The sequence below is a fragment of the Furipterus horrens genome, unplaced genomic scaffold (genome assembly GCF_987537825.1).
Source record: "Furipterus horrens unplaced genomic scaffold, mFurHor1.1.pri manual_scaffold_3, whole genome shotgun sequence".
Lineage (NCBI taxonomy): Eukaryota > Metazoa > Chordata > Mammalia > Chiroptera > Furipteridae > Furipterus > Furipterus horrens.
Genome location: NW_028327173.1, coordinates 83,779,197 through 83,797,870, shown reverse-complemented (window position 1 = coordinate 83,797,870; position 18,674 = coordinate 83,779,197). Strand labels below are relative to the sequence as shown.

The 18,674-nt window shown below is 42.5% G+C and overlaps 2 protein-coding genes across 6 annotated transcripts in view; one reads left to right on the top strand and one right to left on the bottom strand.

The window, feature by feature from the left end:
* Positions 1-18,674, top strand: part of PHACTR1 (phosphatase and actin regulator 1) — a 551,412-nt gene that overhangs the window by 326,757 nt on the left and 205,981 nt on the right. For all 5 annotated transcript variants that reach the window (XM_090269807.1, XM_090269809.1, XM_090269811.1 and 2 more), the window contains one exon: positions 11,805-11,969. In XM_090269807.1, the coding sequence (XP_090125933.1) occupies positions 11,805-11,969 (165 nt within the window). The remainder of the gene's footprint in view (positions 1-11,804; positions 11,970-18,674) is intronic.
* On the bottom strand, positions 3,478-4,207 carry LOC150015419 (large ribosomal subunit protein uL16-like). Its single transcript, XM_090271758.1, has one exon. The coding sequence runs from the start codon at positions 4,170-4,172 to the stop codon at positions 3,528-3,530; it is 645 nt and encodes a 214-aa protein (XP_090127884.1). The 5' UTR covers positions 4,173-4,207; the 3' UTR covers positions 3,478-3,527.

The window sequence follows — 18,674 nt, the reverse complement described above, 5'->3', positions numbered from 1 at the left end:
ACTCAGGAGCCCTGGGCCACTTTAACTTCCTCTGTAATTTGGCACATTCTAGCACTTGGCCCCTCTGTGTCTAACTTTCTGCATCCACAGAAGGAGACAAAAAAGACACTATCGTGGCATGTGGCAAATTGTGTTTCACAGAACACTAGTCTGCTATGAGACCTCAAAGTTGCCCCACAGGGAAACACCAACCATGCAGGATTAAACAAAGTTTACAGGGCTTATTGCAGGCCTACTTGGAGCCTTAAAAAGACTAAATTTTGATGCAATTCTTTGAGAAAATAGTATGTTAATCATAATTATAAAGAAATAAAGGAAATTTGATACCCTGCTAAGTATGATGATCCAGTGAGATAACAGAGGTAAATGCACCTAGAAAGGACAAAGCACTTACATGAATATTGGGCATCTTTCAAGATTCCCAATAATTTGAGGGTTTGTGGGATTGTTGACACTGCTGAAGCATGACAGTTTTCTATACTAAGGCTTCCTCCTTAGCCAACGTCCCTGGGGGTATAGATTTAGTTGGGAGAAAGGGGAGTAGGATTCTAGGCTTTTGTAGGCATACTGTATGTAGTATGTTTCTCAGAGTGCAATTCTCAGAACACTTGCATCAAAATTATCTGGGCTGCTTGTTATACATTAATTACCATTCCTGGTCAGCAGGTCTAGGATGGAGACCAGGGGTCAAAAGTTTTTACAGATACTTTAGGTGATTCTTGTATACACTAAAATTTGAGATCCACCAGCCTGGAGGGTCTTAGCACAGTTCAGAAGCTCCAAAACTAAAAATTCGTGTAATTCCTTAAGGGGCATGCTCATAGTGAAGTGCTAAGAAACTTCACCCCTAAGTGAGCCCTTCTTGGACAGGTACCAGTCTCTCTGGTGCCAGAGGAGACATTTCACTCTAAGATAACTTTTCCTGAGCTCCTGTTCTATGCCCCAACAGGGTGCTTTTAGTACATATTTGTTAATGCTTACAGGTCAGTATTATCCCCATTTTATAGGAGAGCAAGCTGACTTTCCTAAGGTCACCCAGTGAATTTGTTAGAATCCTTTCAGTTCCAAGTGAGAGAGAACCCAACTCATTATTGGTTCATATAAAAAAAAATCTCTAAAGGATGTAATGAATTCTCAGTCTCAGGCAGGATCTCCCCTCGAGATGACAGAAAGATTACCAGCAGCTCCAGGCTATAGGATGAGGGTTGGAAAACTGTGGTCTCCAGAGCTTTCGGCTTGTTTTGTCAGTAAAATTTTATTAAACACAGCCTTATCCATTCGAGTACGTTTGTCTATGGAGGGTTTTATATAGAAATGGCATAGCTGAGTATTTGCAACAGAGCTGGGTGGCCCATAAACCCCAAAGTAGTTATGATTTGGCTTTACAGAGAGAGTTTGCTGACCCCTGCAGGAGAAACCAGTCTTTGTTAAGGTTTGATTTGAACCTCTGAGAGATACTATTTATTGACTTCAAAAGTATCAGACCATAGGGTCTGAGATTTTATGATGAACAAAGAACATTCATTGTTTAAAAACTGCCTCTTTGGATTTACACAAGACTTGGGAGTTCATTTACAATTTAAATAAACAAGTTTCATTCCCAACACAAATATATTCTGTGGATTAAAGAACAATAGAATGTTTTATAAGTTTTTGTAGTCATTATGTGTTTTTGCAGTTGAAGGTTACATTCCTGGGAGATATAACAGGAATTTTATATTGACGATCTCAGAAAGAACTTTGCTGATAACATCTATTATCTCAATAGATATAACAACACAGACCTGGATAAATTTAAATTTAAATAAGGCTTTTTCCCTACGGGTCTGGTCTATTAGCAATGCTGTTTGTTCACTGACTCCTGTGGTCATAGACTATAAATAGCCTTTCAGCAGAGTACTTAGAAAATATGAAGTGTTTGACATAATGGGATTGTTTCCTCTCAAAGCATATGAATTACCATCGTGATCTAGAGATTCTTTTAATATTAACCAAGTCTGAGTGAAGGTTTTTAAGCTTATGGCCCCTGCTTTGACCAGGCTTGGAGACTGTGATCTACAACCCAGTTGGGAGAGCATGTCTATCAATAGTCCCAACAAAACTTAGAATTGAGTCTTAGTGCCTGGCTGGCCTCAATTGCTCATTTCTGGATGAGTTACTAGTGGTAAAGGGTAGAGAATGCAATGTTCTGATTGGCCAGCACTGGGTCATGTGCCCGCCTCTAGAATCAGGAGTGAGATCCTTCTTTCTTGAACCATGTGAACTGGAAGTGGAGGAGGGATGATCCTCCAAAGGAAAATTAGGAAGCCAGAAAGAACTCAGCCATCAATAACTACTAAGCTATAGATTCTGGATATGAACTCACATCCTCCTTGATTCAAAAATTAACATTCTTCCCGTTATACACAATGTATAACATTTTCTAAGTGAAGCTGATCTGGCCGAATTTCAGGCCAAACTGATACCTGCTGAGCTCTTTATTATAGCTCATGGGGTGGGTGCATAGTAGGGAATGTCCTTATGATTCCACATGTCCTACTGATCTAGGGAGGGTATCCTCCAGGGCACCTACATTCAGGCGTGCATATATTTTATGACATCTTAGGATAAGGCAGATAGCACCCCATTTCTTGCTAGAGTAGGATCATTTATATTGGCATCTGTTTGTAACCTTTTCAAAAAGAAGCTCATTTGTTCCCTCATCCCTGAAGCCCTTCTATTACTTTAATCAGTAATATGGAAATTTGAAAGGCTAGGCTCTCTTTGAGTGAGAAATAGACAAGTCTTAAGAGCATGTGTTTCTCTTCTGCTTGGAATTACGTCTTCCTACTCATTAGTTCCTCCTCAATTTTCCCAAATGTAAAATAGGGATAATCTTAACACTTCCTCATAAGATTAATGTGGGAATCACATAAGGTAATGCTTTAAGTTCTTTGGTTGTTGCCTGGCACACACTTAGTGACTAAAAAAAATGGTAACTTTTATCAATACATTATTATTATTCATCATCGGCAGCCGTCCGTCTCGAGAGACGATGGTGTAGCTTCTTAAGAGTCTATCTGCACCACCGAGAATGGTTGTGCAGTCCGATTCGGGAGTGACACAGTATCCGTCTCCTCCCGTGTTGAATCGACATCTTGCGATGACGCTGGAGTGTCCTCTCCAGTGGAGCTGAAGCTACAGAGCCTGGGCAGGGTGATATGGAGGGTCTGCTGTTGCCCATGCAGCAGAGCCCCCTCTCTTCGCAGCTGAAGGGTCCAAGGGAAAGACGGAGTCAATACAGCTTGGCTTCAGGTGCGCCGCAGGAGTTGCCGGTGTTGACTACAACGTCGAACCGCCTTAGGGACTCCGGCTCCGGATTTTCTGTCGGGGTTTACTCCCTTAGCCTTTCCCCTGAAGAGGTATGCCGCAAGGCAGCGGAGGTTTTTTGGAATCAGAGTTTTCCTTCTCTGATTATTATTATTATTATTATTTTTTTTTTTCAAGAAGTACGATTTATTGGTGGGTGTTAAGGTAGAAGCAGAAATTCATGAGTGCAGAGCCCGCCATTTTTCCAGGGGACCACGATTAGGGATGTATTTGACTCCACAGCCATCTGGGATGAGCCGTTTTTCAGCCACCATGTCTTCAAATTCATCAGCATTAAACTTAGTAAAGCCCCACTTCTTGGAGATGTGGATTTTCTGGCAGCCAGGGAACTTGAACTTGGCTCTGCGTAGGGCCTCAATCACATGCTCCTTGTTCTGCAGCTTGGTGCAGATGGACATAATGACTTGACCAATGTGGACCCTGGCCACTGTGCCCTGGGGTTTTCCGAAGGCACCCCGCATACCTGTCTGGAGCCTGTCAGCCCCAGCACAGGACAACATCTTGTTGATGCGGATGACGTGGAAGGGGTGGAGCTGCACTCGGATGTGAAAGCCATCTTTGCCACAGCTTTTCACCATGTACTTGTTGGCACAGATACGGGCAGCCTCCAGGGCTTCGGACGACAGCTGCTCATATTCATCTGACACCATGTGGCCACAGAGTGGGAACTCGTCCACTTTTGCCTTCTTCCGCCCTAGGTCAAAGATGCGGATCTTGGCATCAGGGACACCTCGGCAGAAGCGAGACTTTGGGTATGGCTTGTTCTTACAATACCGGTAACATCGGGCGGGGCGGCGGCCCATGGCGACACCAGGATCTTCACTGGCACGCTGAAAAGAAAGAGCTTATTATTATTATTATTACTGTCATCATTGTCATTAGCATTAATGCCCAAGGAAGCACTGTCCTGTTTAGAATATCCCTTCCTGTTACAAGGTGTAATAACTGGAAACCCTATTTACTGTCCACAGAGTTCTGTAGACCACGTTAGTCGTACAGGCTCTTTCTGTTACAGTGGCCTAAGATCCAGGAACCAGTAGGCTGCTCCATTTGCTCTCTTTAAAATCAGTACATCTCAGGGCACAGAATGGAGGGGCATTCTCATATTCCTCTTGGATTTCCATTACTGCTTCAAGAGATGATTAACAGGAACATGACTTGCACCATCTTTGACCACATGGATCCATAAATTCCCTTTGTCTCCTCCTTCCATTGCATGCTGGCATAGTCCTTGTGTCCTTTGCCAGGGTGCCAGCCTGCTCATAGTGCCAAAGGCAGTGGCAAGCCTGCGAAAGCATCCTGTGGGACCTGCTCCCGTCAGGGCAGAATTACCTCCCACCACGCAGAAAGCTCTGGAGCCAGAGAGAAGGAACTTGGACAAATGCCCAAGCAAATGTGATGAGAAGTGTGGACTTGGGTATGTGCAGCCTCACTCTCTGCTCCCACCATTTACCCACCCGCAGGGCTGTATTGTACAGGCACACCCACTGTTGCTTGTTCTACTATAAAGAATACCCTTCTTGTAGCCACAAGACTGACTAGCAGCTCTCTCAATATGAACATTTACATGTCTCTCCAGAGGTACAGTTGGGCAAGACTCAAATATCATGCTGGTATATGGTGGTTGTATTTGAAGTGTGATTTTGTGTGCCATGTAATTGGTATTTCTTCTGGTGGTCCCCAGGTAGAGAAGGCAGCCATCTCTGTGTCCAGAAAACTGAGGGAATCTCACGACTCTTGCCCTTCCTCCAAGCAAATTAAGCAGACTTTGGAATAAGATGCATAAGCTCTTTGTTCCATGAAGTTCTGCTGTCATTAACACTATGCTTGGTCAGTGTCAGCATTCATCATACCTTAGGTGTAATGTACAGATTGGATCCATCTTCGACCTGAGAATACGGGATGAGGAAGAGGAAGGTGGTATGCAGAGGGTGGAAGACTGGATAAGGGTAGTGAAGGTCAAGTAGAGGACAGAGTCAGAAGGTGGGTGAGAGCACCACAAGTCCTCACACTCAGCAGTGTTAACACAAGAGAGTTTTCAGGCATCATGTCTGCATTTGCACCAAACCCTGGCATAGCCTCGTGGTCAGTGCGGCAGTGTTGTTTTATTTCCCCGCTCAGTACAGGCTTCTACGTGGTCTGTAAACCAGGCAAACACTGTCTGAGTGCAACAGCCTCCCTTTGTCCCCATGGCCTGCCTCCTCTAAAGCCCAGCTCTTCTCCCTTCAAATCCCCTCTCACCATCTTCATCCCACTCCTCAACTCATGGGACAAGGCAGGGGCCCCTGATTTTAAAATAAAAATGCATCACTCCTTTTTGTTTTATAAACACACCTCATAGTTAATGCAGGTCAGTCCAAGACTGGACAGAAACTCTTCAAAGGGATCCTGGCCTCTCTGAGAGTATGTGATGTAACATATGGAGTGAAAAAGGGAAAATACGTACTGCCCTCTTATGCCTGATAATTCCTATCAGTGCATCATTTCCCTGCCGTGAGGTACCTCAGTGAGACTGAAAGTGCATTTTTAAAGGGGAAAGCCACAGTTGTTGAGAACTTTCGAAATGGCCATGTACCTATATGACATCATTTTGCCAGTGTAAAGAAAGGTAACCCGCTTGTTGCAGAGAGGTGACAGGTTCAATCCCTGGGCAGCTCACTGTAGTTAACTGACAGCGAACCTCACCTCCACCCCCACCTTTGGCCCCCACTCATACTGTGGTGAAATATGGTGAAAACGTAACCCCCTCTGATGAAACTGGGAAGAAAAGTGAATGTTGTCAGATCCCGATACATAAGCATTCTATTTTGGGTTCACTTTGGGTTGAGAAGGAAATACTTCATTAGTGAGAATCTCAGGTCTTCCAAAAGCCCAAGGAGCACCTGGCACATGGAGAGGCCTGCCGTGGGTCTTCTGCCTCCATTGTTGGCTAGACGTCAGGCAGCACAGACACCATGGCTTCCTTCTTTCTAAACTTCTCAGGGGGACACTGTATGGCTAACACTTGCTAGGCCAGCAGGACACCAAAGCTGGTGCTTTCTTTGGATAAGCCTTTTGAAAACCAAGCAGCCATGAGAAGTATAATGGTGCCAGCTGAATGCCCCTTGCCCACCCACCCTTGCATGTTCCAATAACCCACCAGGAACAACCCCAGGCTACAAGGGGTGGGTTTCAGAGCCCCACAGACAAAACTGCTTAGGTTATGGTAATTAAACTCATGCATAAATCAAGTATTTTCTTGCCTGCTTTTCTGAAAGGAAAGAAAAATCATTCCCCAACCATTTCTCTCTCTACAGGTACAGTAAGTCCCACTTATGTCATGAAAGGGAGCCCAGACTATATAGTCTCTTAGAGGAGTATTTTTGAAGGGTGGTGGTGGGCAGACCCCAGAGATGATGTGGGTCAGGCCTCCCCTTCTCCCTCTGCTCTCTGAATTAGCTCAGCTGCCCAGCATCCTACCTTTTGATTCAGCATTCTCGGTCCGGGCAGTTGACATTCCAGCTGATTCATCTCTAAGTGAGGACTCTCTCCAGACAGCTGTCTCCTCTCAGCAGCACAAGGACGCTGCCTTTGAGAGCAGTGGACTTGGGCAAAGCAGTCTTTTCATGATCAGTTTGAAAAGAAGGCTGTTTTTATAAACATGCCTGACCTTTAGGCCTTTCCTCTCCCACTCGTCTCTCTCCCATCCTCGCTCATGTCCCTGCGGTCAGTCAGAGACCACTTTATTCTGAGCCCAGTTTTGTTTTATTTTGTTTTCCTCCTCTTCAAACTGTATTCACAATTGGCCTCTTTCCTCACCGTTAAGCCTTCTAATTTCAGAGTCTGGTGGCAAAGCAGTGAGATTGAGAGCTAGGTTGCCAAAAAGTAATGTTGATGATTAAAATATAAATCAGTTAAATTTAAAGTCATCCAGTCTGCTCAATAATCTAGTGTACTTTAGAGCTAAACAACTTGAATTTAATAGTATAGTTATTAAGGATTCATTTAATTAAGAAGTTATAATTATACCTTTATATTGCTCTGTCAGCTTCTTGCCACTCCAAGGTTTTCCTAGGCACGCCTAATTTCTTACAATTATTTTAATGTGATAATTTCAGAATAACTTGTATTCATTTCTTAAAGATGTGATTATGAAAGTTTCTTGTCCTAGTAATGTATTTTTCTTAAGACAGATATTAATACTGAGCTGGATCAAGCGCCTTCATTCATTTACTTAATAAATCATTATTGAGTGCCAACTGTGAGAGCAAACTCAATATCAAGCTTGACTAACTCATATCTTGGCTTTAATGGTTTTTTTTTCTTTTTTCTTTTTAGGATTGAGTATATAATCTCTCTCTTTAACCTTAGGCAGATGTTTTAGGTTGTCCGAACCCAAGAAGCCTCAACCTGTATACTTTAAAATATTTACCTTTTGTTGTTATACTGTCTGGAGAAACAAAAGCAGGATGGAAACTCTTTCAACCAAATGCAGATACCCAAGCACTCATGAAATTTTGCACAAAAGTCCAGTGGCCTGATGTCCGTCGGTGCCCACTGAGCCCGGGATGAGGCTGCTGTGGCCGGAGTGTTGTGTTTGGCTGCAGCGTGTGCTGAGAGAGGTACTAGGTAATTCTAGTCAGGTTCTTGTGGGGAGGTTTCTGAATGCCAAGACAGGAAATGAGAGCTGTGGGAAGCCCCTGAAAGTCTCTGAGAAAAGGAGGCTTCTGGAAGAGTAATGTAGCAACAGGATAAAACATAGGTTTGAAGGCAGGAGACTGGCGTTGGAAGTGTAGGTTTGGAGACTTACAAAGTCTGGACAAGCAACAGTAAGTTTATAAACGAAGGTAAGGAATGAGGATAAGGTGATGGATATACATGGAAGAGAAAGTGATCTTGTAGGAATCAGATCATCTCGACTTGGCTTGTATCCTGGACTCAAAGCCTCCTTGGTGCAGTTTCTCACAATGGTCACCATCTGTGCACACCCAGCCAGTGGGCATTGTTGAAGAAGCACCGACTGGCTCTGGTCAGAGTGGCTCAGTTGGTTGGAGCATCGTCCCCTAAACCGAGAGGTCATGGGTTCGATTCCTGGTTAGGGCACACGCCTAGGTTGCAGGCTCGGTACCCCCTGGGGTGCGTATGAGGGACAACCAATCAATGTTTCTCTCCCTCTTTCTTCCTCTCCCTTCCGCTCTCTAAAATCAATAAGCATGTCCTCAGTGGGGATTGAAAAGATAAATTTTTTAAAAAGCAACAATTCAAGTAGCTGATGCCATTTAAAGAGAATGATTTTCAAATGTAGTGTCATTCCAGAGGCTGTTTACCTGCTCCATTTTGCTTCCTCCTCATCCCTTATTGTAGCTGTTTCTTTTTTAACTACTCTCCTCAGCCACCCTGAAACCCACAGTTATTTAAACTTGCCTCAGTTGTTATTTTCTTCCCTCAGCCTCCATAATCTATTTTACCCACTGCTGCTAGATTAACCCCTGTGAGGTCCACTTGTGATCAAAGATGCAAGTTCAAACTTTCAATAACTCAGGATAAAACCTGATGACTAACCCTTCTATCCATACTTTTGATCCCAGTTCCTTTTCTTCTCCCTAAAATCCCTCCATAAATTTCTCCACCTCTTTCCTACAACTACAGCCTCTTACATTCTGCTGGTTCTTGGAACTCAGCCCACTGGCCAAAACAAGCCTTCCCATCCCATCCTGGCATGCTTTCCTCTGGAAGTTCTCTGTTACCCTAAGAAATAAAATCCAAACCCTGAAGAGGCTTTGCAAAAAACTGCATTTTCTGTCTCTGAAGCCCTTGTCATCAATCTACCATCCTAGTCAGCTTCTTCCTTCTGCAGAGAAAGTCTTCACTATCCACCCAGTCATGAAAAGCAAAAACTGCCATTCTTGCTTCCTTGTCCTTCCTCGTGTTTATCTAGGAAGTTATCAAGATCTGTTGATTCTGCCTCCTGGCTGAATGTCATCTTTCCTTTCTGTCCCTTCTGTCCCTGCCCAACTTGGATTCTAGTCACTACCCCTCACGACTATTGCAGTGTGGCCTCCTTAGCACTCTCTCTGCCAGTTGTTTCTTAACAGTCTGGTTCAGGTCCCCGTTGCTGTTACAGTACTGTTCTAGAAATAAATCTAATTGTGTCGCATGTACCTTCTCAATCAGGCTATTTAATATTGGACCCCACCCCACCTAGACACTCCTGATCCCCTTGGCCATGTTCCACTTGGTCTTTTATTTTTCTTCCAAAGCATGTAACTGCTAACTCACTCTACAGTTTACTTAGTTTTAATGTGTATTTTATGTTCCCCACCATATTCACTAGTGTTAGCTCCACAAGTTGGTTATTTTTATGTTTGTTTACTGATGTAGCCTAAGTGTCTGGTACACAGTAAGCACTCAATACATATTTTTTGAACATAATAATGTCAATTTTCATTTTAAAATTCTCACCCCCACCCCCACCATGCTGCTTATAAGAGCCAAACACCTAATAAAATCTTTCCAAAGCTTGCCTGATCTGGCTCCAGACTCCTTCAACCAGCACTTCTCCCCACTGCTCTTTGTCTTACTACTAACTGACACTCACAGGTCACCGTTTCTCACTGTTCCCAGACGTGCCACGTTCTTTCAGCCCTCCCTGTTCCTTTTGGGTCTGTTCTCCTTCCAGGGATCCATTTCTCCCTCTTCCCCATATTGGGAGAACAGTTCCTCCTCTTTCAAAATTTATCCAAATGGTATGTCCCGGAGTCTTCTCTGAAATGGCCAAGCAGAACTAGTCACTCTCTCCTCTTTGTTTCCATTGGATTTTACATGATTTCTTAATTCGACGGTTTCTCACACTGAGCCCTTTGTCTCCTCTTCTAGACTCTGTGCTCAGCCGTGTCCAATTCTTCTGTGTCTGCCCCAAAAATGATCACAGTGTCTGGCATAGTATAAGTAGGAGCTACCAGTGCATTGAAAAATGTGGTCAAAGGCTTCAATGCCGTCACCACGCATCGCATCCACGTTGTTGCTGCCCTCACCCACAAGCCTCTACCTCCTTTGTGTTCCCCGTTTCCATGAATGGATGAAGGGTGTCACTCCACTGACCTGAATCTGGGCATGAGGAATTATCTGCCTTCCCTCCATCAGGCTGCCTAATCAGTCACGAAGTGCTCTGGACTTCGCTTCCCAGACATCTCTCAAATTCACCTACTTCCTTTCAGTCTTGCTGCCAGGAGACTTTACTAGCCTGTCATCATCAGTCACCACAGCACACTACCTGGCACATGGTAGAGGTTCCATATATGTTTGTTGAATGAATGAATCTCCTGAGTTAAAACCATTTCAGATTACATCAAGCAGAGTGCCAGGCTGTAGGACTGAGCTTCCAAAGACAGCTTGTCCTGGTGGTTTTTCTGAAAGACACTTTTAAAGGCCCAACAGAGTGGTTTTTGGATTGACCACGGCCCTAGATATAATTTGACTTTCTGGAAAGGCGAGTCCATCCATCCCACCCCCTTGATTTTGCCAAGGAGGTTATTTTCTCTTATTATTTCTGTCTTAAAAATTAAAGTTGTGGTATATTTACCTCACTGGGGTGTGTAAATTTTCATAAGTTGGAAAAGAGTTTGTTTCATTCCAAGTTATAAAAGAGGTTAAGGTGATTATGGCCTTAAAGGAAGGGTCCCCACTAAGCATTACAGGTTTGAACATCCTCAAATGTATAGTTATTGGCATTAGTCCAGGTGGTCTCTAAAGTCACTCTTGGCTTTCATTTTCTAAGAGTCTTCTTTCAAAAATGAAGGCAGAAGCAAAAAGACTAGAGGAATTGAGGCAATTATAAAATCTAACAAATAGTAAGTGCCCTAAAATTGGTCAGTAACCCTAAGGTAAAGCCACTCACTCAACAGATTCCAGCGCTTCTGCGGGTCTGGGTAAAGCACAGTAGACGGAAGGAGAGTCGTGGGTGGTGGAGACGCTGGCACTGGAATAGACAGTTGATAAATGTTTTCTCCCTCTTTCCTCATCAGTCGGTGTTACAGTGATTGCATCTGCCAAGTCTTATTTGAGAAATTGCTGGGCCAGTAGTTACACTCTCTGTCATTTGACTCTTCTGATGCCTGCTTGCTGCCTTGCAGGGAGTCTCTGATGTGTGAGGAGGGCGCTGTTCCTCCTCCTCCACCTCCTCCTCCTCCTTGTCTCCTCCTTGTCCTTCTCAAATCTAAGTTATGGTTAGGCAAATTTGGTTGGGGTCTTCCAAATCTCTAGGCTTTGGCTGACTATCCCCAGCCTTTAGAACATGTTGGTATGACTTTCATTCCAAAAGACAAAAAGAGAAACGGAACATCAGTCATGTGGTTTCTGTTATCTGTAACCATGGAAAATGCTTGCCATCTGTGAGGCTCCCATTTTAACACTTTTCTCTCTCTCTTTATTTCTGTCTTTTTCTTGGGGAAAACAAGCTGAGGAAGTGGAGAGGCTGGCGGCCATGCGTTCTGACTCCCTTGTCCCAGGTACTCATACCCCACCCATCCGGAGGAGGAGTAAGTTTGCCAACCTGGGAAGGATTTTCAAGCCTTGGAAATGGAGAAAGAAGAAAAGCGAAAAGTTCAAACACACATCTGCAGGTAAGATTATTTTTTCTTCATTTCTCGCTGGGCTTCTGTTGACTTCAACTCTGCGTTAATTAGTAGACTTTAATTACTATAGGTTGTTGGAATTAAAGGGAAAATATCAAACCTTAGAATTGCCCTTGTCTTTAATAATTATTCCATGTGATAGAGACTGGCTTTTAGATTCTGTGTTTTCTTGTTGTTTTTTAATTAAAGAACCACCACTTTTATATGTTCTATAAATATCTGAACTTAGAATTCCACCTTTTCTATAATTTAATGCTTTCATTCTAGCATTGTCAATCCATTTCTTAATTTGCATCCCTATTTTCACTACTCCAGTAAAAATCAACACACAGCAGAATATAAGTTATATATAGTTGTTGGCAGATAGAATAGACTAGTTCATGGAGGAAGAGTCTTGAATAAATTATTCTTGGACATGACAGGAAAACATGGGAGAATAGAAATGAAGCATCACTGATGAAAAAACCACTATATAGTTTGTAACCTAGGTGGACAGCAAAAGAACTCAGGGCAAGTCAGAATAGCTGAGGTGTTAAGAGCAGAGACTCTGGAGTCTGAGTACCTGGGTTCAAGTCCCACCACTGATGCTTGGTAGTTATATGAACTCAGTTTCCACATCTGTAAAACAGGGTTAAGAATCATACCTTATATAACTTAAAATTGTGGAGAGTTTATGTGACATGCTATGTGGTTATTTTTTAAATGAGAAAGAGGGTGTGGAGGGTAATGAATAAGGAAAGAGTACTGATTTCACCCTGTTTTAGATGAGGTGACAGAAGAGCTATGCAGAATCTTTTTGTTTGTTTTGCTTTGACTTTGCTAATTATGTGCCTAGGTCATTCAAGGCCTACTCCAGCACTTTTATTTCCTTCTTCCCCTATGCCCTAAAAAACTCAGCCTGCTCACTGTCCTCCTCAAATTCATCACCTCATCTGCTTTTTAGTCCTCTCTCCCTTTTCCTTGTGCCCAAACTCACCATGAAATAGGAGATGATCTGCTTCTTAGACCTGAAAACTTTTCCACAGATCCAATAATTTTAATGCTAATTGCTTTGGGAGAAATAACAAAAGAGAATAACATACATAGGGAAGTTGCAAAAAGTTTTGAAATTTTAAACAATCCTCATGGTAGATGTCCCAGTTTATGTTCTGACTCTGCTTTTTAGATGAAAACCCCAGTGCTCAGTTTCTATCTGCTAATTCCTGAGATTAGAATGAACCTCTGAATTCCATGAATCTCTAAACTGTCATCTCTCTGATTGAATCCATTCACCTGACTGCATTCTCTAGCCTCTTGGTCATTGGACAGAACTGTTAAGGTGTACGTGTTAGGTCATTCATGTGTTCCCAAATCCTACTGGGAGATTTACAAGCAAGTGAAACTTAAGTGGATGACTCTTCTGAACCCCCTCTGCCATGAGATGATAAGGGAAAGGACACTTTGACCACTGCCTTGGAGTGGAGAAATCTAAATGAAATACATTCTTTAAGCAAACTGATGCAAACACATGAATAAAAAAGAAAGGAGTATTCTATAAGCACTGGTAAAAATAATAGTGAAGATTCCACAAGATCCTTTACAATGATCTCCCTGACTTGGCTATGAAAAATGACTTATAACGATAGAAATATACATTTGAATAATTGCCATTTATCAGCATGACTCTGTGCATGATGAAGTGGTAGAAGCATTTCCTCCTGGCAAATCTGGAGCTTTGCTTATTAGTTCATTTGGCAAGGCAAAAGGCAAAGCTCCAGTGCTTGTCACATGAAAAGGCACCTGATCAATTATGCTGACTTCTTCAAGATTTTGGAAAACTTGTCCTATGATAGATGTAAATACAATGGCATCAAATTACTCATGAATCATAAAAACTCTGCAAAAAAACCTTTCATTTAAAATTCTTTGTGGAGAAAGAATTAAAAAGCATGTGACAGGCAAAGTTGCAACTTTAATTATTATTTTTAACTATTCTTAGCAAGTTCTGATGATTTCTATGCCCAACCTGATTAAATTGACAGCTGAATGTGACATTTGTATGTAGTTTGTTTGTTTTTTTAAGAGACATTCAGCTTCTGAATTAGAGAAGCTGGAGGATATACTATGGAACATCTTTACATCACAATAGATGGATGGGTTCATGATGTAACTGAAGCTATTCGGCTTTTTTTAAATCAGTGGTTTACACCATAGTATTCTTTGTGCTTAACTGGATTCAGAAATATCATTTCCTATTTTTGGAAAGGAGAAACTTTCTGTGTTCGTTTTTAGCCCAAAGGAGAAAAATATTGACAACATAAGGATGTTTAACACCATAAATTGTATATATGTTCAAGTCATACTTTGAATACAAATTTTCCTATGCATGGATGAGCATCAGATATTAAATTTACAAGATTAATTGATTATGAGAATGTTAATTGGTTGGCCAGTTTTATCTCATAGCATATATTTATCTTGGTTGTGTGTTTATCTGTGTCCTTTTATATGTACAATAATGTCCACAATTTTAAATATAAAGAATAAGTCTATATATTACATTTATATTATGTGTTTATATTTAAAATTGTGTACTTTTTTGAACCTATAAAATTACATTACACAGTGCATACTTGGCCTATGATCTTTTCCAGAATGAGTAATTTGCTATAGTAAGCTATACTGTAGTTTTACTGTAACTCAAGGTACAGGGCATGTGTGTTTGTTTATATGCAACACTTCCAAAGGTACACCCAGAACTATTGTTTTGCAAGTTGTATAGCAATAAGAAAACTACATTGGAAAATTATTATCTCAACCTTTTCCTCAATTTTGGAGTCAACAGCTACTTTGTGAATTTTTCAAAGGTAGATCTTTATGTCTTATGCTGCTTTTACATCCTTTCTATTCCAAGCTGAAGGCCTGTGCCCTTAAAAGGTCTTCAGGGTTAAGACCCAGAGACTGAGCTCTACATGTTGGTTAAAGCACTACAGAACAAGAGGGTTTCTTTCAGGAACATCTTTGCAGCACATTTCAGTAGGAGGAAAGCAGTAATACCCAGAACATGTAAAACAATAGGTCCTGGGGGATGATCTGATGAGACTTTCAGCCTTTCCCCAGAGGCTCTGCCCAGGCCCTGGGGAGCAATGAGCCCAAAGTCCAACTTCTTCTGTGGCAGTGTCGGTGGGTGTCCACAGCACATCCTTATACCTGCCACAGGAACAAAAACAGATGATGACATCCCCTCCAAAAAAGAACAGACAGTGCCTCCTCAAATAATCAACTACAGCCATCTTACCCAAATTTCTCGAAAATAAGGACTGTATTATATATATATATTTTTAAAGTAGAGACTTCCGGCCAAGATGGAGGTCTAGATAGACATGCTGGGTCTCCCTCCACAGCTAAGAAGGACTACAACTACCTCACAACTAGAGACAACCAGAAGTTCCAGAAAATCAAACTGAATGTGAGTCCAGCAAACAAAGATATGAAGACGAAATACTCATCCAGACAGGTAGGAGGGGTGGAGCAGAGTACTTGGTGTGGTGGTAGCAGCGGTGGCTGCTGCGGCGGTGATAGCAGTCCAGCAGAAAGCACAGTCATACATTTTAAAAAGTCAGGAGGGACACCTGGGGAATGTTCCCAGCTGCTAACAAGACTGCGCAGCTCACGGTCCCAACATCGGGGAAGACCAAGCCTCATTGCATCTGATGGTGCAAACCAGTGGTGGTTAGGGCAGAGGCAGAAACTGATGGTCTCTCAGCAGAGTTCACTTATTTAAAGGGCCCCCACGGTCCTAGAACGTCTGCAAACCCACCCACTCTGGGAACAATGGCCAGGGCAACAGCTAGAGGGATGCCAGTCCCATACGGAAGTGGGAGAAGTGCCTGGAAAAGGGGTGAGTGCTGAGCAAATGGCAGTGTTCCCTCTCTGACCCCTCCCCCACACACAGCACCACACCGTAGTGAAATGGATTGCCTCCCTGTGTTGACGAATACCTAAGGCTCCACCCCTTACCACATAACAGGAGCAACAGCTCTACCTAAGACACAGAGGCACATAAACACAGGAGCCTGTCAAGATGAGGAGACAGAGAAGTATGGCCCAAAAGAGGAACGGATCAAGGTTCTAGTGGGAGAACTAAGTGACGAGGATATAGCCAACCTAAAAGATGAGGAGTTAGCCACCTAACAAATGCAGAATTCAAAACACTGGTGATAAAGATGCTCACAGGCTTCACTGATATGCTTAAGTTCAGCAAACACATAAAGGAAGAAATAAAGGCTATGCTAAATGAAACAAAGGAAAATTCACACAAAACCAACAGTGAAGGGAAGGAAACTGGGGTTCAAATCAATGATTTGGAACATAAGGAAGAAAAATCAGTCAACCAGTACAGAATGAGAAAACAAGAATTGAAAAAAACGAGGAGAGGCTTAGGAACCTCTAGGACAACTTTAAACGTGCTAACATCCAAATCCTAGGGGTGCTGGAAGGTGAAGAGGAAGAGCAAGAAATGGAAAGCTTATGTGAAAAAATAATGAAAAACATCCCAAATTTGGGGAATGCAAAAGACATACAAGTCCAGGAAGCACAGAGAGTCCCAAACAAGCTAGACCAAAAGAGGACCACACCAAGACACATCATAATTAAAATGCCAAAGGTTCAAGATAAAGAGAGAATCTTAAAAGCAGCAAGAGAAAAGCAGAGAGTTACCTATAAAGGGGTGCCTCTAAGACCATCAGCTGATTTCTCAAAAGAAACTTTGTAGGCAAGAAGGGACTAGCAAGAAGTGTTCAATGTGATGAAAAGCAAGGACCTACAACCAAGATTACTCTATCCAGCAAAGCTATCATTTAGAATGGAAGGGCAGATGAAGTGCTTCCCAGACAAGTTAAAGCTAAAGGAGATCATCATCACTAAGCCATTATTATATGAAATGTTAAAGGGACTTATTTAAGAAAAATATAAAAATTATGAACACTAAAATGACAACAAACTCACAACTATCAACAACTGAATCTAAAAAATAAAAACAAAATCCAACTAAGCAAACCAGAATAGGAACAGAATCATAGGTATTGGGATCATTTGGAGGGTTATCAGCTGGGAGGGGGAAGGAGGAGAAATGGGGAAATGGTGCAGGGATTAAGAAGCATAATTGTTCTGTATAAAATAGAGGGAAATTAAGAATAGTATAGGAAAGGGTGAAGCCAAAGAACTTATATGCATGACCCATGGACATGAACTAAGGAAAGAGGGATTGCTTGGTGAAGGGGGGTACTGGGCAGAGGGGAGCAAAGGGGGAAAAAACTGGAACTACTGTAACAACGTAATCAATAAAATATACTTAAATAAATAAATAAATAAATACATAGAAATAAAAAGTAAACCTGGCAGGAATAAGCTGTAAAGATTCCACCAAGTTACGCTCTTATATTTTCTGATCAGAAAACCCTGAGCTATAGGGGTTGGCCCTGCAAATCTGCAGTGTGCTAAAGTTTCCTTTGTGTGTGTAAGCTTTTCTGCATACCTATGGCCTTGAAGGGAAACCACAAGACTTACTGAGTGCCTACCACATGCTGAAACTGTACCTGGCCCTGGAAATGTAACTGTGAGCAAAACTAGACCTTATCAGTGACCTCGTGGTCTGCACAGTGTAGCTGAAGATGCCGGTGATCAAATCACAAGGAGAAAGGTGAGGTCACAGCTGTGAAGAAGGCAGTGAAAGAAAAGTTCTCGGGAGAAAGAGAGACTTGACTCAGTCTGAGGAATCAGGGAAACTTCCGTGAGGAAGAGCAGTTTGATCTGCGTTGGGAGGGATGGGTAAGAAATTAGAAAATGAGTACCCCAGGCAGCAGCACAACCTGTGCAGAGTCGTGGCAGCAGGAGAAGGAGGTGAGCAGTCTGGGACAGCAGGAAAGACCAGTGGCTGCAGAAGGGAGAGCTGGGAGTGTGGTATGGAATAAGGCTGAGGCCAGAGAGATAACCAAAGATTGGACCTTCAACTGGACAGGCACCCTGTAGAACAAATTAGACAAGAGTGTGAATGGCCACAGATAGACCAATTAGGAGGTCATTGTGCAGATGGTAGTAACTTGGACTAATATTTGGTGTAGGAGTGGATAGAATGGGGGGCTGTTATAAGGAGCAAGTGTTAGGACTTAGTGACAGGTCGGATGTAGAGGGATAAAGAGAAGTGTTATGGTTAACATTCTCGTGGTGGTTTAGGGTATGCAGTGGTGGCCTCCCCTGGAATGAGTACTTTGGGAGAGTGACAGATTTGGAGGAGCAGGGGCAGGGCAGGAGTGAGAGGGAGATAAGACTACAAGTTTTGGTGTGTGTTTGAGTTGCCTTTTTGATAGCCAAAGTTCGCAGTTGAATATATGGAAAGCAAAGAAGAGGACTGTGCTTGATATGTAAACTTGGGTCATTTGCATACATATGTTAGAGTGATGACCTTGTATGAGATCCCTTAGGGAACTATAGAATAGAAAGAGAGTCAAAGATGGTCTAATAGACAAAGGAAGAATATCATCACTGATGACTACATGGAGGAGGATGAACCTGGAAAGGAAATAGAAGGCCAGCAGCTAGAGGTGGAAAGAAAACTAGAAGAGCGTGGTATGATAGGAGCCAGGAGTGGAAAATGTTTCAAGGAAGGTATGATTAACTATGTTCAGTCCTATGAAGTCACGTGATATACAGAAG